The 22,948-nt window shown below is 43.1% G+C and overlaps 1 protein-coding gene across 1 annotated transcript in view; it reads left to right on the forward strand.

The window, feature by feature from the left end:
• HFM1 (helicase for meiosis 1) overlaps positions 1-22,948 on the forward strand; it is a 307,691-nt gene that overhangs the window by 26,635 nt on the left and 258,108 nt on the right. The window contains exons 2-3 of the mRNA XM_073571760.1: positions 20,428-20,544; positions 21,652-21,928. Coding sequence (XP_073427861.1) covers positions 21,654-21,928 — 275 coding nt within the window. The 5' untranslated portion in view covers positions 20,428-20,544; positions 21,652-21,653. The remainder of the gene's footprint in view (positions 1-20,427; positions 20,545-21,651; positions 21,929-22,948) is intronic.

Raw genomic sequence — 22,948 nt, forward strand, 5'->3', positions numbered from 1 at the left:
CCAGTCCCTGTACCTAGTCCGCTGGTCCTGGTGCGCCAGTTCCTGAACATTGTCCCCTGGTCCATGAGTAATCAAACCCTGATAAAGTATCCTAAACAGGTGTGTCTGAACTAAGCCCTAATTAGATGTCAGCGTACCTGACCCCTGAGGTCAGCAGCTGCAATACCAGGTTCCACCCAGGAGTGATACCTTCCTGCAGCTCAGTCTGTCTCCACCATAAGGATCTCCAGTGAACGCCAGATAGCTGCTTGGCTATGCCCCTTCCTGGGTAGGCCTGGCCCTGTGGTACAGTGGCTCCACAAATCCACATGCGCCTCTGTTGGGCGTAACAATATGATTGAGATTTTTCGCTATTAAGGCCGGTTTCAGGATGGAATCTTTGTGTCATGGATTGGTTTCAGGACTCGATCCAGTGACCTCTTGCTGCGTGGTTGGTTTACCTCTCTGCTGAGCCACAGCCTGTGTGGTTTTTGTCCAACTGCTGATAGTTCTCTTGTCTTTGCCTCCTTTTCCTTGGTCCGCTTCTATTCAGGTGTCTCTCACTTTCTCATTTTGTTCTGTGCTATCACAGCTTTGGAGGGCCTATTTTTACTCACCTTTCACCTGTTTTCTTTGCTGGCTATACGTCAATGTTGAGGTGTGTTTGGTGTTTCAGCGCCTTAGCTAGAGATGATCTTGTCTTAAAATCTCAGTTGCTTTCCACTGTCTGAGTAAGGCTATGTGCACACTGTGCGGATCCTCCCGTGGATTTTTCCGCGCGGATTTTACTAAATCCGCAGGTCAAATGACCTGCATTTTTCCTGAGGATTACTTCCTTTTTTTTTGCGGTTTTACTGCCGTTTTTGTGCTGTTTTCCACTGCGGTTTTCCACCTGCGGATTTGTAGAATGGAGCAGGTGGAAAACTGCAGCAAAACCGCACAAAAGAAGTGACATGCTGCTTTTTTTTCCGCACAAAAACAGCACAGAAAAATCCGCAGCATGTGCACAGCGGTTTTTTTTTTTACACATAGGCTATAATGGTACTGTACATCACCTGCAGTTCTGCTGCAGATCCGCAGTGGCAAATCCACTGTGGATCCGCAGTAGAAACCGCACCATGTGCACAGACCCTTATTCTCCCCAGCATCCTTCCCTTTTTTTATCTTTGTGGTCTGGGAGGTTTTTCACTTAGTCCCTTTATTTTTTTAGTTCTCTGTATTTTCACCTATCAATTCTGTGTGCACGTGTTTAGTTTCTTACCATGGGTCCTAGTGACTCCCTGCACTCTCTCCTTTCCCTTTGTAGGAGTTGTGAGCTGCCTCCCCTCTGGTTGCTTAGGAGGCATGAGAAACTCCTCAATAGCCTTTTTGGCAGCTAGGTCCGAGGAAATGTATTTAGTTGTGCGGCTAGGAACTTTTCTAGGGACTGGTTGGGTGTAGGTATCTTCCTGTATTACTCCTTTCCTTCCTCCGTTATTTTGTGTGAGTGTGCGAACACGTTCATAACACTTTGGCCCCAAAAGGCCTAAATGAACAATTGCCCTATGCATGCTTTTTCTAAGAACAACTTCCTCCACCAAACTATTACTGTTCACTGAACACCTATTGTATATATTGGAAAATGCCATATAAGTTCCCCCTTTTCTAAGGGGTCCATTATCATTTGTGTCATCTGTAATATCCATTCTAATACACTATTATTATACACTACGGAAACCTTCAAGAAGAACTTGAAGACCCACCTGTTCTGACCAGCCTACAGCCTGCAATGATCCTCAGTCTACTGAACCACCGCACAACCAGCTCTTCCCTCTCCTAGTGAATCCTCACCCATCCCTGTAGACTGTGAGCCCTCACGGGCAGGGTCCCCTCTCCTTCTGTACTTGTGTGTCCCTTGTCTTACACATGTTTATTGTACCTGTCTATATCTCCCCTTTTCACATGTAAGGCGCCATGGAATAAATGGCGCTATATAAATGTATAATAATAATAATAATTATGTGTATATTTAGTTATTTACTCTTACTACACCAATTATTGTAGTTCAACTCACTTGGCGGTACACGAGGGTAGAAAACAGGAACACTGTCTCTTTAAATCTTCAGTTGGTTTATTAAATGGCCGCATAAACCAACAAAAAGGGGGAAATAAACACACCACTTCAGGCAAAAACAGGAAAACAGCAAAGAAAAAACAAAAATGCTATACACAGTCCATTCTTTGCGGGAGTTTCACGCTCTTCAGCACCACAGGTTGAGTCTTTCCTCTTCAGGACACAAACCACTGGAGAATCCTCTCTCCAGTCCTGCTGACCAAAGACTGCCTCTGGAGCCAAGTTTTTTAAACACCCGACCATGCGACATGACTGTGATATCACACAGGTCCTGTCAGCACACGACTGTGCCAGCTCTGCAAGTGGAGATAAGGTGGTCACCCTCCTACCCACTCTATGAATGTCCACATACAAACCAGCCCATTACGGAACTTTACTTAAACCTCAAAGCACCTAGTATGCTGGAGTAAAATACTCTGGGTTTTACATCACTGATGCTATTAAGCATAGTGACACATATCTCCCGTCCAGCACTCTACTAATGACTTTGTCACACAATTTATATATACAATTGTTTTCTCCTATATATCTTATATACGGTATGTATTCACCATACTGGATTCCATCATCTATTGTGATATATGTCCTCTTTGGCCTTTTCACTCTTGTATCCCATGTATATAATTTTTTTACCTAGGAGTAGATTTGTTTTCATGAATGTAATGTTTGGGATTCTGTTGTCGTGTAGGCAACATATGATCCACACTTATCTTGGCATTGCCTTTAACTTGACATGCGTACAATAGGACACCCAGTGCGCATGTGTCCATCTCGCAAAATTACTATACTAATGTGCTTGCGTTCCAGCTGGGAACGCATTACTCATCTATGCACACACGTCGATTGAGAGGTTTACATCACTCCATCATGTGTGCGCACTCTGCAAGGGGTGATTCTTTTTCGCCAGACTGACTCGTCAGATGACGCAACATCTACACCATCACTACCTATAGTGTTTGGACCTAAGGGCACCCCCACTCTACGCATGGATACTTTAATATCGGAGACACTGTAGACCTATACCTATTGCCCATGGGCATTAGTTTTGAGCTTGAACCTTTCTGAGCCTCTCCTAATCATGGAGGGTATATAAAATTCATTATTACCACCATCAGGCACACCATGTTGGGCCTGCAATCTTCATTGTCCTTTCCTCCAAACATCTACATTAGTCTCCTGATGAACCTTTGAATATAGGGAAAGGCATTGAGGCATAAGCAGGGCCGCCATCAGGGCATTACTGCCCTGACCGGCGTATGGGGCCCCGTTGGCAGATGGGGCCCGCACGGGTCCTAGCGCGCTGCGGCAGCTTACCTCCATTGATGTGCGGGCCCGCACGTCAATAGTTAACAGCCGCCTGCCAATCAGGCTGGCAGCTGACGTCGGCCGCAGCGCGCACGTCGCCGGCGTCTTACGATGCCAGCGAGTGCGCGCTTCAGCCGCGAGGAAGGCCGAGCAGGGACTACTTGGCCTCAGGAATGCGGCCAGGTAAGAAGAACATGTTATTTTTTTTGCTTTTTTTTTGTTTCAAGCGGCAACGCCGGCAAGCCGGTCCCTGCAGGGTGGAGACACTGGGGCAGTATGGAGACACTGGGGCAGTGGGGGCAGGATGGAGATGAGGCACTGGCAGAATTGGCAAGATGGACACGGGCATGATTGGAGACACGGGGCAGGATGGAGACATAGGGCATAATTGGAGGCACAGGGGCAGAATTTAGACACGGGGCATGATTAGAGGCACAGGGGGCAGAATGGAGGCACGGGGCAGGATGAAAGATATGGAGGCATGATTGGAGACACGGGCATGATTGGAGACACGGGGCAGGATTGGAAGCATGTTGCAGGATTGGAGACACTGGGGGCAGGATTGGAGACACTGTGACTGGGACAGGATTGGAGAGACAGGGGGCAGGGTTGGAGACAGATCGTGCAGGATCATGGGGCAGGATGGGTACGATGGAGACAGATGGGGAAGGATGGGGAGATCGTATGGGGGCAGAATGGATACTCATGAGGATAGGATGGGAGAACATATGGCAGAAGCCAGGAATGAGACACACGGGGGCCAGGACGGGGGATATTATTACTATAGGGGCTAATTAAGGGATATTATTACTGCAGTGATGTATTTATTTTATTTTTTGAGTATACCGTTTTAAATGGGGGGGCGGTCTTGTTACTGTGCAGAGTGATACTATGTTGCCTTTTTTTCTTCATGTGGTATAATGTAGAAGTTGGGAAAAAATAATGTGTTCTGCAAACGGAGCTTTAGATAACTGTGTTATTTCCTGCAGAGACGAGCCCTGGCTGGAAGAAGTGATGACGGTCTGTGCTGGATGAAAGATGAAAAGCAAAGATGAAGGACTTCACCTAGAGACGTCACTAGTGAGTAAGTGCGTTACCTATGCACTGACACTATACACTGTATACTACTGTATATACAGAGGTCCTGTGTATAATGTCACCAGTGATCACTGTATTACCTATACATTATATACAGAGCTCCTGTGTATAATGTCATTGATCACTGCATTACCTGTACACAGACACTGCATACTAAGTACAGATCTCCTGTGTATAATGGCACTTATGGTGATAGTATCGTTTTTTTTATTACTGATCAGTATTGTAGTATTCAGTCACTATGTGGTGGTAATATGTGGTCTGGACATGGTGTTGCGGTATATGTCCCTTGTATGTGCTATTATTTGGTCACTTTGTGGTGGTAATGTGTGGTCTGGTCATGGTGCGATGGTATTTGTTCCTTGTATTGATATTATTTGGTCACTGTGGTGGTAATATGTGGTCTGGACGTGGTGTGGTAGTATTTTATTCCTTGTATGTAGTATTATTGGTCACCATGTGGTGGTAATATGTGGTCTGGTCATGGTGTGGCGGTATTTGTCCCTTGTATGTGATATTATTAGGTCACTGTGGTGGTAATATATGTCTGGACATGGTGTTGCGGTATTTGTCCCTTGTATGTGCTATTATTTCGGCACTTTGGTAATATGTGGTCTGGTCATGGTGCGATGGTATTTGTTCCTTGTATTGATATTATTCGGTCACTGTGGTGGTAATATGTGATCTGGACATGGTGTGGTGGTATTTGTTCCTTGTATGTGGTATTATTGGTCACTGTGGTGTAATATGGTGTCTGGTCATGGTGCGGTGGTATTTGTCCCTTTGGATGTGATATTATTGGTCATTTCAACAATTGGAAAATTAAAAAAAATATATATCTAAATTGTATTGAATATCTTAACAAACGTTGAATAGGTTACAGTAGAGTGGGGCCCGGCCAAAAGAGTCTACCTTGTGGTGGTAGATTTAAAAAATCTTTTGGCCAAGGCAAGAGCTGCTGGCTATGTAAGTGATCTGGAGATGAGAACTGTTAGTGCGTGATTGGTGAGAAGTGGAGTTTTTACGAGAGAGAGAGTGGTGGGACTGTGGACAGTTCGAGGGGTGGAGGGCGGGACTGGGGTGGAGCCTGGGCGGAGTCTCAAGGGGGCCCCGAAAATTTTGCCAGTATGGGGCCCTGAAATTCCTAGTGGCAGCCCTGGGCATAAGTGATGAAAGTTACCTTCATTTGTACATCAAATATGATTTACAGTACCTATCTAGGTTTGTTGACTCTCAGCATTCTAAATTGTCAGTCCTCCATTCACTATCCCTAACCACTATTAGAAGTTATCTGTTTTTGGGTCTCCAATATTGTAGGGCTACATAGGGAGCGCCACTATCTGAGTGGGGGCACCATATCTCATTTATCTATAGGTAGCATCTGTGTAAGGTTATCAGTATAATGAGTCACAGGCTCCCTGGTGTCACCTGGTGTTGGTGGACCAGATACATTTAAGTCCACAGTGTTCTATTGGACTATTGCATTATAGATCCATGTTTTTCTTTTTAGGCCTTTATTATATGTCTATCACTTTTCACGTTTTGGTATGGTTTTTAATGCATATCTGATAAATATTTATACGTTTAAAGGGATTTATATGTTCCACTAAATAAACATTCCTTTTAGGGTATTAGTTAAGCTACACACCTCATATATATAACCATACATTTATATAGCCCACCCATGAACCTGTAATTTTGGGTGGGGAGACTTCTGGTTAGTCCGTGTTAATCTGTAGGTTAATAATGTTGTGAAGGTGCCAGGCTGCTAGGTGCTGGCTGTCAAATTTTGGCCTGGGGTGCAAGCAAACCGCAGTGGCCCATGAACCATTCTTACTGTGTTTACATTACAAAATTCACTATTGAGTGGGCCACATAAAAGTAGTGAAAGACCCAAACCTACTAAATAGATATGGTATTAAAACCAAGCATAGGGTAGATGCACAACATATTTTTCAGGTGCCTTGTCTGCAGCTGAATGTGCGTCCGCAGACACACATTCAGCTGAAATGTATTGGGGCACATAAATCCACCTGCTCCTTGCACTGCAATAGCTCTAGTGGCCACCATCCTATCATAGACCGGCAGCTGACGTCAGTGTGCCTGTTGCAGGTGGCACATGACGTCACTACCATGTGGTATTCGCTCCCCTGCGCCGGCTAGGAGAAGGAAGAGGACGCTGTTCGCTATAGGAGTGAGGACAAGTTAGAGGGCTGTGGAGTCGGTAAGCCAAACCTGCGACTCCGACTCCTCAATTTCCCTTCCACCGACTCCACGACTCCGACTCTGACTCCAACATATATTGCTTATATTTAAGTGAAAAATTTATTGTAGTACAATGTGAACATCAGACACTTAATCATTTTTATGATACAATAATCAAGACATTTAGATAGAACATAATATATATTTATTGGAATACAACTTTAGAACACAAAAAACTGTAATAAATTGTAAATATGTAATACACTATGTAATATCGATTTTATATATATATAACACTATGTAATAAAATATGTAAGTGGCAAAAAACAGTTTTCAACAAAAAACATACTAAATAACATTTGTGCAGCCTATGAATTTGTTCTAAGAAATAGAATTGCCTCCATCAGATCCTCCTTCATAGATGACCTAAAATCTGACCTAATAATTTTAAGGCCAGAGAACAACCTCTCTATACTAACTTGGGTTGGAGGCAAAGCTGTAACCACATGGGAACATCTCTAACAATTTCCAAGTATAAAGGAATTGCCTCATGCACAGTCAGTTTTGATGAACGGTTGAATTTTTCTTTGAGAGCAGGTGAAACATTTTGCTGAAATATGGTCAATCTACTTGCTATAGGAGATGGAGTGAAATCTTTTTCCTTGCAGCAACGCTTTGCCTACTCCATATCATCCAAATTCTTGTCAAAGTCAAACTCCTCATCTGATGGGGATGAAGATATGGCAGCAGTAGCACTGTCAGGACCCAAGTCCTCTTGCGCCTGGCAGTCCTCCTGTAGGCCACTCATCCTAACTGCTACCTCAGTCAGAGCTTCTTTTCCTTTAGTAAGCTGTTGATCATCAAGCAATATGCGATGACTTGGGTCCACACAAACAGGTGCCAGAAAATTTTTATTTTCCTATAGCTGTGTCTCTCTCCGTTTCATTGAATCAGAAATGCCATCTGCGATTAAATCTCCTCTTTGGGACAGGCAAAATAGCAAGTTCTTCCACTCCCTTATGAAAATGCCAGGAGTTAAATCCTCAGCTTGTAATTTTTTAGTCACGGTAAATAAGTAAGCAATTCCTTCAATTCAGCCACCTGTGTCCATTGACCTTCATTTAGGGTTACCTGAGGGTTCGCCATATCTATAAGAAATGGTTTTAGCCAGGCCCAGGGTCAAAACTGGGGGGGGGGGCAGAACCTCATACTGTTCCGCAGAATCACATACTGCACACCTCAGCTGCTGCTGAACCTTATACTGCACACCCCTACACTTGAAAATAAAGCCTGCACCTTAAGATGTGGTGAATGCAGTCTATTTATTCCAACTATCATTTGATGTTGATGTGTTACTGAAGACTAGCAATGCCTGTCCTGGGCGTCCTTTTTGGGCAGCTATGAGGTGTACCTGACTGGTGCTAAAAAAAAAAGGAGTGTTAGTCTGTGTGCTACCCGGCTTTCATTCTTTTTGGTACAGATAAGATATGGATAGACAGATATGGATAAATGGATAGATAGAGCAGATTTCTAATTTTTGAAAACATTATCTATGAGCTCAAAAACCTTTCAGGTGATGCGGTTTTTTAAAAAGCTGATCTGCTTTTGCAGCTGAAAAACGTATCCTCAAAAAACGCAGCAAAAACGCTGTGTGTGAATGTAGCCTTAGATCAGGAATAGAACAGCCATTTATAGGACATTTCATAACTTTCCTAAATTCCTATGAAAAAATATTCAGCACATTCTGCATTGAACTACTGTACACAATTTATTATATATTTTAGGAGTCGGAGTCGTACCTTTTTATACCGACTCCGACTCCAGCAAAATGAGCTCCGACTCCACGACTCCGACTCCACAGCCCTGGTTAGAGGAAGCTTTTTATTTTCTTGTGTTTTAAATGTATTTGATGAGAGCGCCAGGTGAGGGCATTATTGCAAGACAGGAATATTAATACAGGACATGGAACTTTTTTTACTGTACAGGTATGTTATTACAGGAAGAGGGACATTATTACAGGGGCCCATAAATCTAAACAACAAACTGGCTTACCAGCCTTGGTCGAAATTTTGCACCAGGGCCCGTAGGACTCTAGCTATGCCACTGTCCATTTGTGTACTCAGTGCAGTACAACCAACCCCTCAAATTAATATATGCTATACTAATAGCATATACAGTAGATAATACTATATAGATATACAATATAAAATGCACTGACTGATCCTCAGCATACAAGACCTCATATGGTATAATATATACATTGGGTGCTGTATATTCCTGTCTGCAGTTTTATTAGACCCTCACTGTGATTTATTGATGCAGACTGACCTTCCATACAGATCTGATGATGCTGGAGCCAATGACCCCACTAACAATGCAACCTGATCTGTGTGAAGGTTCAGTCTGTTGCAATAAATCAGCCTGAGCCACAGACAGAGCGACTACAGACAGGAAGATGTTCACAGCACTGTCACCTCCTCATTCTTCACCTCTTGCCTTGGCCCCATACTGATCTCCTACTCTTGCTCCCAAGCTCCTCTTCGGCCAGAAGAAGCAGCCCAGTGCGCTGGTGATGTGAGTTCAGCAGACACTGCACACAATGTCGGTGTGTCTGCAGTGCTGGCATGCGGCTGCCTTCACTTATACACATTATTTAAATGTGCAGTGCAGACACACAGCTTTTAAAGCAGGAAACAACTAGTGGGATGAAACTGCTGCTGGGAGACCGGCTAGGGGGGCATCTGTCCACTGGCCCAGCCCACCCCTGCCTGCTGCTGTACTGACATTGCGGCATCTGGGAGAAAATTAATTTTATTTCTCCCAGAAGCCGCTAAACGTTCAATCATAGTGGTGTAACTTCACAGCTTTAGTCATGGCTCACAATACTGTGATCTTAGGCTGTAAACGTGTAGGAGTGGTGGGGCTGATGGTCTGCTCTCTAACATCCTGGAGAGGGATCAGGAAGGCCTTGATCAAAGGGCCCCAGAGGGAGGCCCCCCAAAGGGGTGCTGGTACAGTCCCCACAGAAATATTACAGGTGCCTGGGACCAGGCTTCCTAGTGAGGAGAAGGTAATCTCCAAAGGGTATTCAGAAGAGCTGGAGGCTGCTGGTCAAAACTCCTCGATGGGCGTGGACTGGCTGAATCTCTTAGTGAGGTGCCTTGTTCAGCTTGCCAGACACCCAATCTGGAGGTGCGGCCTTCACGGTGTCGAGGTCAGTGGAGAATACCAAGGCCATAGCAGGTCAGGTGATACAGAAGTTTAGGGTCACCAGCTATGGCCCTACCCAGGTGGTCGGGTGAGGCATTTATAGTAAATTCTCTGTTGGGGGGGTGGACTACTCGATCATAACAAACAACTGTTCCTGAAGTTTTAGTTGAACATTGCTGATGTTGACCAAAGGAAGTGATAAGGACTGCTTCCTGTTTTCCCTTTTAGAGCCGAAAAGGCTTGAAGCAGTCCAGTTTGATTGTCACCAGTGTTTGTTTATTTTTTTTGTTGTGCCTGTTGCACCTTTTACTGCTGGAATAGCAGTCAGTGCTTTTTAAGGATTTGATATCCTCAATAACAGAGACTGTGTGTTTCCTGGACTGTTTCCTGGAAAACTATGTATGAATATGCGGGCTCTGTTGATAAAAGTGAACTTGGACACTTTATTTCAGGCTCAGTGTCATCACTGAGAAGGACCGGTGCTACTAAAAGTTTTATGGTTATGGACTGTCACGCTTGCTATTCCGAGGCCCTTAGCTGAGAAGGGCCGGAGCTACGCAAGAAAGAAGACGTCGGGACCAGCCTTCAGTCTAATGTTTTATAATGTCTTACCTCTGCACTAATTCTTCTTTTAAGGTCTGACATGGTTGGGCGCAACCATAATTTAAAGTGTGGGAGAATGTAGGAGTGGTGGGGCTGATGGTCTGCTCCCTGACACTAAAGTGTTAAATGTATTTGATCTTTATGTATGTTTTAAAAGGGTAACACTCACTGTGCCTGCAGTTAACTTAGACAGGGTTAAGTGTAATGGCCAGCCCAGTTTGCGAAGGGGGAGCTGAGAGCTTGTATCAGGTAGAGGAAGTGACGAGTCAATGATGCTGAGCAGTGATAAGTGACAGGCTCAGGATAGGGGTTGCTAGGGACTGTGCGAGACCAGAACATCGGGGCAGTGGATTGCCAGAGAATCCCTCCGCACGTGTCCCCCTTTGCCAGCCTGGGAACCTCGAGATAGACATCAGAGCCTGGGGGCACACTCCTTCCTCTAGCTGCAGGAGAAACTGGACTCTTTTGTAGAGCTATAAAATACTGTTGGAGAGAAATAGCGCAATGAGGTTTTATCCTATCCTGGCCAGACGTACATTCATCTTGTGAGTGATTCAGCAGTGCAGAATTTGACCACGTTCTCCTATTTTGTATTCTTTTGTAGAGCTTTAAGTGAAATTTCTGCTTGCAGTCCAACTGGGTGTGATTGACACATCTGTGTTACACATCCTTGTGGTGGCTGTTTTTTTCTTGGACCACTGACCCATAGTTTCATTGAGCCACATACACATCAGTTTTAAAAACGGATCCCGATATCCAGTCCGTGAAACTCAGATCATGCTCCTTTCTCCCCAGGTTTGCAGATCAGACTCGACCATTCAAGTTTATGGGGATCTATGAGACACGGATGAAACTAGAAAGACAGATGTACTTCAGAGTTTCATCCATTTTTAACTGATACCTTTAGGCTACGTTCCCACAATGAGCTTTTGTTGAGTTTTTGATGTTGCAGATTTTCGAGAATACACAGCACAAAAAAAATCACCTAAAAGCTCATGATAAGAACATAGCATAAAAGTCAATGGATAAAAAAAATCATAGAGTGCACCTGCTTCAGTGAAAATAAATAAATAAATGGAAGTGAAAAAGAACTGCTGCAACTAAGATGACAGATGAGAAAAAAATGTGTAATTTTCTCCCTGGTGGTAATACTCACATGACTTGGTGGCTTGGGCTGGATTCTCATGTGATATATCTTGCTGTAGTGTTGCAACAATTAAGCAAAAAAGCCACAATCCTGGTTCACAAAGCATACAATAATCCATTTTTAGTGTTAGTTTATTTGAAATGGTATCTGTTTCTGACAAAATTAAATTCAACCATATTCTTATTAGTAACAATACTATTAGTAAATTGTATATTGAAAGCAATAATTATCTTATTCTTTTGTAGTTGAACACGATGGAAGAGCTTGATCTTTCTCTTGAAGACTTGTTTTATAATGGACCATCTAAAAAAAAAATGTAAATTTTTGTTTACACTTATTTGAACAAGCCCTGTTGTCTCCCAAGTCCAGAAAATTTCAAAATTATAGTTTCCAGACCAGATCAGCAATATTTTTCGGTATTTCAGCAAGACTAGAGAGTGAATCATTAATACCAGTTAAGAAATTTCTGTAATAAAATAGCAAACTCAAATTTAGTTAGCTAAAAATATTTTGCTACATCTTCCTAAAGATTTCCTACCTGCACAAGAGAACTAGATAGAATAGAACATGGATCTTTATTCCTGCCAGCTCTCTGCAAATCTCAGGCACACGCTCAGCTTCCTTCACCCACACCATTACAATTCTGAAGTCGGGTGAACACTTCCTAGCCTCAGAGGAACACTCTACATGTCTGAAAGTGTAGAAGACATCTTCCTCACTTCCAGACATGTGCACTGCGCCTCTGAAGATGCTTTCCTGTACAAGTTGCAGTGACATGGGTAAAAAAGCCATGCTCCTGCTCGAGATTTGCAGGGAGCTGGCAGGAATGCCGCCTCTTGCAAATCATGTTATTATGCCCACATAGGATACAAAAAGCGAAGTTTAGAAAAACTTTTTAAAAAACATGGTTGTAGGATATAGTGACATGTAAGGTTCCCTTTAAACAAGGTTTTGCAAGATTTAAAAATATATATGTTTACAGAAAATATAATAAATATCAGGTGTGTGGTTTTTTTTTTAAGTTTTTCATACTTGCCTTTTTTAGTTTCTTTAGGGGACTTAAACTTGTGATTGCTGGTATAATAAGCTCCAGTATTTTTGCATTGTAATGTATTAGTCTGGAAGCAGTCTGTTATTAAAGGCTTAATAGGAGGAACAACATGGCAGACATGGAGGTTTTCATTAGAACCTCAGTTGCCAAAACAACCCATCAGCACAAAAGCATATATGTGGTCTGCATCCAGATTGTATTAAAGTGTAGCTACATTTTAAATCTTTGTTAGGTGATGTATGGGCTCAGTAGAAAGTCTAAAGGTCCGATTCAACAAGATCAGCAATTTTCTCACTGGTCTTGATTAGAGGTCGTGTAGAAGTCAGAAGCTCCCAATTCATTAAGAGGCACACGCCTAATGAGTCCTTAACTAACTCCGCGTTGCACTAAAATTTTGCAACCTTTCAAAGTTTCTACTGTACTCTTTTTTCCCATAAAAAGCTTGGAATTTGACCCTATGAGCTCTGAGCAAGCACTCATGCAGGAGCTACACTACCGTTCAAAAGTTTGGGGTCGGAGCCGCCGCTCCGGAAAGGAGATCGGGGCTCGCGGGGACCCGGTAAAAGTGCGGGCAGCGCCTTGGTACAGAGAGTACCAAGATGGCCGCTGCCCCGGAAGTAGAGGAGCGGCTTCCGGGTCCCTGAAACCGGCGCTTGCGCAGGAGCATGCTCCCCGGCCAGCGCGGTGCAGGATGGGAGCGGTGACGTCACCAGGGCGACAAATTTAAAAATGGTGGATTCAGAACTCCTGGCTGGAAGCGATCCTGATAATGGGGGATAGCGACCAGCAACAGGAGCAGCATGCCAGGCTGCAGCTCAAGCAGCAGCAGCAGCACCACCAACACCACCACCGGCAGAAGGAACGAAACAGAGATGGCCGTTCCAGCAGTCACTCCACGCGGCGCAGTACGTCAGCGGCAAGGAGCAAATCGCCACCAGGAGATCAGCCTATACAGGACCTGACTCCATCTCCCGAACCGGTACCTGCAGCCGCGCACCCTTGGGGGTCAGTGATCTTCGTGAATGTTCACCCTTGTAATACAATTCCTCTCCCTCATTAGGGAAAGAAGAAGGGAAAAAAGAACAGGGAATGCCCCACTTGCACTAGACCCCTACCTGTATCATGGGAGAAAAAACTATGTGAGTCTTGCACAAAAGAAATTCTTTGTCAGGAGACTCCGGATTTCGCATCCGACCTAAGGGCCGCAATCAAATCAGAGGTTCAGAGCGCCCTCGTATCCCTTAAGCATATGGATAAAGCGAAGAAGAAAGACACGATAGGAACCTCCCAGTCAGACTCTTCCACGTCGGGAGAAATCACGTCTAAAACCTCGGAATCCGGCTCCTCGTCCTCAGACGAGGAAACGGGAGGGCGTCACTGTTTTCCCCTAGAAGAGGTAGACAGACTAGTAAAAGCTCTAAGGTCTACCATGGGGGTATTGGACCCTAGGCTGGATAAAACAGGCCTGGACATAATGTTCGGGGGACTAGGCCAGAAAAAACGGAGAGTATTTCCGCTTAACGAAATTGTCAAGGGCCTAATCAAAAAAGAATGGGACAAGCCAGACAGGAAAAATACTACAGTCCCTTCCCTTAAAAGAAAATATCCCTTTGAGGAGGAGGCATCTACATCTTGGGATAAAGCCCCGAAGCTCGACGTAGCAGTCGCAAAGGCCTCAAAGAAATTTGCCCTTCCCTTTGAGGACATGGGCACCCTCAGGGACCCCCTAGATAAAAAGGCAGATACCTTTCTAAAGGGGGCATGGGAGTCAGCAGGCGGTAACCTCAGGCCAGCCATAGCGGCGACATGTACTTCAAGAGCCCTAATGGTATGGGTGGACCAACTTGAGAAGCAGCCGAGGGAAGGGACACCAAGGGACAAGATCTTAGATTCTATCCCAGTAATAAGTGGAGCGGCTGCCTTCCTAGCGGACTCATCGGCCGATTCAGTCAGGCTATCGTCCAAAACAGCAGCACTTTCAAACGCGGCCCGAAGAACACTATGGCTTAAAAGTTGGCCAGGGGACCTACAGACCAAAATGAAATTATGTTCAATCCCCTGTGAAGGGAAATTCCTTTTTGGGGAGACGTTAGATGACATCCTCCAGAAAGCAGGGGACAAGAAGAAAGGGTTCCCAAATTTGGGGCCAGCTGCATTTAAAAGGCCCTTTCGAAATAGGAGTTTTTTTCAGAGGAGACCACCGAGGGAACAAAAGTGGGATGACAAAAGAAGAGATAGAGGGTTCTTCTTTAGTAACTCTTCCCGAGACAAAAAGCCCTCCAAGTGACAGTACGCCCAGGGTGGGGGGAAGGTTAACCCTTTTTCTTCCAGCCTGGAGGAGAATTTCAAACAACCCATGGATAGTAAACCTAATCCAGGAGGGCCTAAGAATAGACTTTCTCTCTCTTTCACCTCAAAAGTATGTAATAACGCCGCTGAGATCCAGTACGCGAGAACAGGAAGCGCTAGAAAGCGAGGTCCTAGGCCTAGTAAAAAAAGTCCTCCAGGAGGTTCCCCTGCAGGATATGGGCAGAGGGTTCTACTCCCCTCTTTTCCTAGTAACCAAACTGGACGGCACCTTTCGAATGATCATAAATCTGAAAAAGCTAAACGAATATGTCAGGAATCAGAGCTTCAAAATGGAGTCGATCAGGTCCACCACCAAAATCCTGTTCTCAAACTGCTACATGACGGTGTTAGTTCTCAGCGACGCCTATTATCACGTCCCTATCCACAAAGACTCCAGAAAATATCTCAGGTTAGCCGTTTCAATAAAGGGCAAGGTGAAAGAATTCCAGTACAGAGCCCTGCCGTTCGGAATATCGATAGCCCCGCGGGTATTTACCAAAATAGCAGAAATGATGGCTCATATAAGGGAACAAGACATAGTAATAATCCCGTATCTAGACGATTTCCTAATAGCAGGCAGCTCGGCTCAAAAATGCAGGGAACAGAGGGACAAGGTGATGGACACTCTACAAGGCCTAGGCTGGTTTCTAAATCTAAAAAAATCAAGATTGGAGCCCAGCAGGGTACAAGAATTCTAGGGCCTAACACTGGACTCAAACATTCAGGAGTGTCGCCTCCCAGACCACAAAAAGGAGAAAATCACTCAAATTACAGCAAGAGCAATCCAAAATCCCTCTATGACATTAAGGAAAGCTATGTCACTGCTGGGTTCCCTATCCGCCTGCCTGCCAGCAGTTCATTGGGCTCAGTTACACACGAGAGATCTCCAGTGGGACGTTTTAGCCAACCAGGCAGCAATAGGGGGACACCTAGAGGGTCGTATTACCCTAAATTCAAGAACTATTCATTCCCTAGATTGGTGGGGAAACCAGGAAAATCAGTCCAAAGGGATCCCCTGGGTAACAAAGATAAAACACATAGTGACAACGGATGCCAGTCCCACAGGATGGGGAGCACACATGAACAGAGAGGTGGCTCAGGATGTGTGGGGAGATCAAGAATTAAAAGCCTCAAATCAAAAAGAGCTTCTAGCAGTAGGCTATGCACTGACACACTTACTACCCCTGCTCCAGAATCACCATGTCTGCATTCTTTCGGACAATCGAGTCACGGTGGCCTATATAAATCATCAGGGGGGAACCAGGTCCCAAGCCCTAATGGACACATCCACCAGAATCCTCAAACTAGCGGAGGCAAACCTGCTATCTGTCAGCTCTACACATCCGGGGTACAGAGAATCAAAGGGCAGACTTTCTGAGCCGCACCCAATTACAACAGGGGGAATGGGTACTAAAGTGGTCCATTTTTCAGCAGATTGTAAAAATATGGGGGACCCCAGACCTAGATCTGTTTGCCGATTTCAAAAACAAAAAAATAGACACCTTCTGCTCCCTAGATCCCAGGGGGAATCCTCTAACTCTGGACGCGTTTATGCTCCCATGGACACAGAGTCTAACATATGCCTTTCCCCCAATCATGCTCATTCCAGCGGTCCTAAGGAAAGTCAGGGAGGACGGGGCAAGAATGATACTGATAGCCCCTTTCTGGCCCAAAAGAACCTGGTTTTCCTGGCTAAGAATGCTCTCAGTAACCGACCCATGGATCCTACCGGATCTCCCGGACCTACTATCGCAGGGCCCAGTGTTACATCCTCGGGCACCGAACCTCCATTTAACAGCATGGAATTTGAGAGGGCGCTGATGAGAGACAGGGTATTTTCAGAGAATCTGATAACTACATTGCAAAAAAGTAGGAAACCGGTTATGATGAGAGCTTACGGCAGAACATGGAAAAAATTCCTATCCACTTCTAGGGCAAAAGTTCAGGACGGGGTTCAGATTGATAAGATCCTAGAATTTCTACAAAAGGGCCTAGAACAGGGTCCGGCGGTCAACACATTAAAAGTACAAATAGCGGCGTTAGGAGCCCTCTATAACCATGATGTAGCAGGTGACCCTTGGGTAGCACAGTTTATTATGGCCGCAACCAGATCTAGGCCAATAGCTAGTCAAAGGTTACCGTCATGGGACCTGAATCTTGTACTTTCAACACTGACAGGCCCTCCGTTCGAACCAATTTACTCGGCACCCCTAAAAATCCTATCACTTAAAACGGTGCTTCTGGTGGCACTAACATCAGCTCGAAGAGTGAGCGATATTCAAGCCTTATCAGCAGGGCCACCTTTTACAAAAATTCTAGAGGATAGAGTCATCCTAAAACCTGACCTGGCCTAACTAACTAAAAGAATCGTCACATTTCCACAGGTCCCAAGAGGTAGTCCTTCCTTCCTTCTGCCCAAATCCAAAAAATAAGCGGGAAGAAAAATTCCACACTTTAGATGTTAAAAGGTGCCTAGTACAGTACTTAGAGGCCACCAAAAAATGTAGGAAGGAAGGCTCTCTCTTTGTATGTTTCCAGGGTCCTCGGAAGGGGCTCAAGGCATCCAAGAGTACCCTGGCAAAGTGGATAAGGGATGCGATTGCCCTGGCATACTCATCCAGTGGAAATACCATCCCGGAGGGGTTGAGAGCTCATTCCACAAGGGCAATGGCGACCTCATGGGCTGAAAGATCTGAGGTATCAATAGAACAAATCTGTAAGGCGGCCACCTGGTCATCACCTTCGACCTTTTTCAGGCACTATAGATTAGATCTAGCCTCTACGTCTGACCTGACCTTCGGGAGACGGGTCCTTCAGGCGATGGTCCCTCCCTAAGCTACCAATCTCTGTAATTCTGTCCATGGTGCTGTCATGGGTGAGAGAGAATAGCTTAGTTACTCACCGATAACGGTGTTTCTCGGAACCCATGACAGCACCCGTTTATTCCCCTTCACGAGTGTGGTGAGCACGTTTTACTGTTAGTAGAGTGTTTCCGTTTAGGCACGGTGCTTTTGATAAATAATCAGTATTATAATATTGTGTATATATTTCTGTTGTCTAACTAACCTGGAGACCCTCTGATTCTCTGTAACCAACTGAAGGCGGAGGAGAGGTACCGCCCTTTTATCTGTAGGTTCCTGTCCCTGAAGGGCAGATCCCCTCTCTCCGTGGTGCTGTCATGGGTTCTGAGAAACACCGTTATCGGTGAGTGACTAAGCTATTCTGAATCATTTAATGTTTGCTTCATTGGAAAAAACGGTGCTTTTCTTTAAAAAATAAGGAAATTTCTAAGTGACCCTAAACTTTTGAACGGTAGTGTAAAATTTTGCCAGCTAAGTCGAGAGCTTAGGGACAGTGTTTTAAGAAATCTATGGGGCTCACGACATTGGCCCCAACTGATTTGCAGGACATTTAGGCACATGCACTATAAAAAAAGTGCAAAGTATTGCTATACATTTTAAGAGGTTTTCAGGACAAAGTACAAAACATATGGAGGAGTGTAACATTGGGAATCCTGACAGTGTGTAAGGATCCTGCTCTGTTTGACAAATCCATTGATTGTCACATGCTTGCTCATACAATGTAGATACTTTTAGTCGCATATCGACTGCTTTCTCTTCTGCTTCTCTCAATACTACAAAGAATTTTGCTGGCAGAAGTCTTAGCTCGCTCATATGGCCCAATTTAACATTTGTATGGCAAAAAAATGTAGTGAAAATTTTGAAAAGTTGTAAAATTTTGCTGCAACTCAGAGATGAGACAAAATTGTATCACTTTTGATGTGTTCATGACAGTTTGTGTACTTCATGACGAGCTGTTGTGTTCTTCATGCAGAAATCTTACTCCAGAAATAATATCAGCCTCTAGATGTGCAAAGCTGGTCCTACAAAGTATCAGATTACAGAGGGCTTAATACACTGGGTGCAGAATTATTAGGCTATGTGCACACACTGCGGATTCACCTGCGGGTTTTTCCACGTGGATCCGCAGGTAAAGTCACCTGCGGTTTTCCTGCGGATTATCATGCGGTTTTGCCCTGCGGTTTCACACCTCTACTATGTTAAAGTTGTGAAGCCGCTGCGGAATCCGCACAAAGAATTGACATGCTGCGGTTTGTAAACTGCAGCAAAACCACGTGGAAAAAAACGCAGCGTGAGCACAGCGGTTTTGAAAACCCATAGGGATACATGGTACTGTACCATGTCTGCGGAACTGCTGCGTTTCCGCAGGGGCAAAACCGCTGCGGAAACGCAGAAGAATCCGCAACGTGTGCACATAGCCTCAGGCAAATGAGTATTTTGATCACATCATCCTTTTTATACATGTTGTCCTACTCCAAGCTGTATAGGCTTGAAAGCCAACTGCCAATAATGTAAATCAGGTGATTTGCATCTCTGTAATGAGGAGGGGTGTGGTCTAATGACATCAACACCCTATATAAGGTGTGCTTAATTAGGCAACTTCCTTTCCTTTGGCAAATGGGTCTGAAGAAAGATTTGACAGACTCTGAAAAGTCAAAAATTGTGAGATGTCTTGCAGAGGGATGCAGCAGTCTTGAAATTGCCAAACTTTTGAAGAGTGATCACCGAACAATCAAGCGTTTCATGGCAAATATCCAACAGGGTTGCAAGAAGCGTGTTGATAAAAAAAGGTGCAAAATAACTGCTCATGAATTGAGGAAAATCAAGCGTGAAGCTGCCAAGATGCCATTTGCCACCAGTTTTGCCATATTTCAGAGCTGCAACGTTACTTGAGTATCAAAAAGCACAAGGTGTGCCATACTCAGGGACATGGCCAAGCTAAGGAAGGCTGAAAAACGACCACCTTTCAACAAGAAACATAAGATGAAACGTCAAGACTGGGCCAAGAAATATCTTAAGACTGATTTTTCTAAGGTTTTATGGACTGATGAAATGAGATTTATATTTTTAAAATAACTAGAAAACCCTGTATTATTTCCTTTACACTTCACAAATACTTGCTACTTAGTGTTGTTATATCATGTAAAATCTCAATAAAATTATTTTAAGTTTGTGGGTGTAACATGAAAAAATATGGAAAATTCACGGGGTATGAATAATTTTTCAAGGCACTGTACATGACGACCATATGTTTGTAATGGCTAGCCTTGTAATTTGTAATGCACCAAGTCTGCAATAGTGGGAGATGCTCTTACAAATAGACTCTCCATTCTGGCACATAAAGGAGAGGCTCAAATAGGAGACATTTATCTATGATGTCCCTAATAGCTCATGTCGACAGAGGTTGTCATAGCAAGGCAATGCTTCTAGCATTGTGTTTTCTGGTTGCTAACACATCATTAACTATTTAATAATTTAATTAGTTGTTCATATTTTTTATTAACAGTTTGGATAAAGAAGGCATAAAAGATTGGCTTCATACATCAGCTCCTTGCATTCATGACATTCCACTGAGTCAAGATCTTCAAAATGAAATAGGAAGCAGTCAGTCATCAGGTAAAATGTGAGTGACTTTATATTTAATAATGCTGTGAGGGCGAATTCCATAATTAGATCGATAGACCAGATACTCTGCATCCTTATTGCTCGATTCATTATTGCAATTGCATCTGATATTTGACTATTTTTTGGTGTCTTTTACTTGTTTTTATTTGCTCTTTATTCTTCTTTTGATTTGTGACTTTTTAAGTCTATTTAGATGCGTTTTCTGCTTTTGTTTGTTTTCAATGTTTGTCATTGTAAAGACAGGGTTTGAGGCTTCTACATGTTTTCATCTAATCAATAAATTTTGACCTTTTAAAAAGTTGCTAAATTTTTTTACAAATGTACTGTAACCTTTCCCTGGAGTCTCTATATATGTGTTTTGATTTTTTAGTGGAACATGTGACTTTTTAAGCTAAAAAGGCACATAAAAAAGTAAAGGCAAAAGCAAAAAGAATTTTTTTTTAAATTTTTCTCAAAATTTGTGAGCCACATGCAGTATTTTGAAGAATTTGGCACAAAAATGGGCAACAAACACCATAAGACATACATTACCTCTCAGTGTACTGGATGCATGGATGTAATCTCGCCCCTGTATGTGACAGGCTGCCTGCAGCTTGTGAGTGCAGAGTGCCTGCAGTATATTAAGCGGTGGCATAACCGCCCCAATGATTGGGAGAGAGCCGTTACATGGAGATTACACCGTGATTAAAACTTCATTTTCTCTCTGTAGCTGCGCTTCCAATTAGCAGGCAAGGTTTATTGCTATTTACTAGCAGATTACCCTATACTTGCAGGTAAATAACGTTTCTGGTGATGTTGGGTTCCATTTAAAGTCCATCTGCTCCCCCTCCCTTCAGTCTATTGCTGCTAATGTACATGTACCCATCTGAAAGTATGAGTCTTACATTTTTTAATGTAGATAGTGATATGAAAAATAAGTAAAACCTTCAAATTTAAAAAAAAAAATTAATTTAAAACTCAATTTACACAGTAGTTCATTTTCTGATTACACATTCCCTTTAACACTATTGTTTTACTATAATTACAGTATAACATATTTCATAATATTTATGACTTATATTGTTATCCTTCTTTTCGTTGTTGTTTTTTTTTTATTAAAAAAAAGGTATGATTAGAAAGCTGAAAACATTTATACCTCCTCTTAAGAAGGCACAAGCATTGGAAGCCAACCCTCCAGCAATATATTCCTCTCAGCATAACATTAATAGTAGCAAAACAATGACCACAAACATAGGAAATACAAGTGCTCAGGATATTAGATTATCATATCCCTGCTATTCGTTTGGTGATGATGATGAACAAAGCAAAGATTTTTACTCTTGTGAACACAATCTCACAAAAACCCAAGAAGTCAAAGAAAATTCAATCATGCTTAGAAAAAGGTAAGGTTGCTATTGGTATTTAAAGGTTTAAATATTTTACTATTGACCAATGTTTCTCAACTCCAGTCCTCAAGAAAAACCAACAGGTCATGTTTTCAGGATACCCTTAGTATTGCATAGGTGATAATTTCATCACCTGCTCAAGAATTAATTCCATCACCTATGCAATACTAAGAAAATCCTGAAAACATGACCTGTTCGTGCGTCTTGAGGATTGGAGTTGAGAAACACTGCTATTGACTAAAATTTAACCCCTTAAGCCCCAAGGGTGGTTTGCACATTCATGACCGGGCCAATTTTTACAATTCTGACCACTGTCCCTTTATGAGGTAATAACTCTGAAACGCTTCCATGGATCCTGGTGATTCTGACATTGTTTTCTCGTGACATATTGTACTTGATGTTAGTGGTAAAATTTCATTCAAATAACTTGCGTTTATTTGTGAAAAAAATGGAAATTTGGTGAAAATTTTGAAAATTTCGCAATTTTCCAACTTTGAATTTTTATGCCCTTAAATCACAGAGCTACAGCACACAAAAAACTTGATAAGTAACATTTTCCACATGTTTACTTTACATCAGCACAATTTTGGAACCAAATTTTTTTTTTGTTAGGAAGTTATAAGGGTTAAAAATTGACCAGTGATTTCTCATTTTTGCAACACCATTTTATTTTTACGGACCACATCACATTTGAAGCCACTTTACGGGGTCTACATCATAGAAAATACTCAAAAGTGACACCATTCTAAAAACTGCACCCCTTAAGGTGCTCAAAACCACATTCAAGAAGTTTATTAACCCTTTAGGTGTGTCACAGAAATTTTTTGAATATTTAAAAAAAAAAAAAATGAACATTTAACTTTTGTTCACAAAAAAAAATACTTCAGGTTCAATTTTTTTTTATTTTACCAAGGGTAACAGGAGAAATTGGACTGCAAAAAGTTATTGTGCAATTTGTCCTGAGTACGCTGATACCTGACATGTGGGGGGGAACCACTGTTCCGGGCATGGCAGAGC

This window comes from Dendrobates tinctorius, unplaced genomic scaffold (genome assembly GCF_039654945.1).
Source record: "Dendrobates tinctorius isolate UK_male_01 unplaced genomic scaffold, ASM3965494v1 ptg000029l, whole genome shotgun sequence".
Taxonomy (NCBI): Eukaryota; Metazoa; Chordata; class Amphibia; order Anura; family Dendrobatidae; genus Dendrobates; species Dendrobates tinctorius.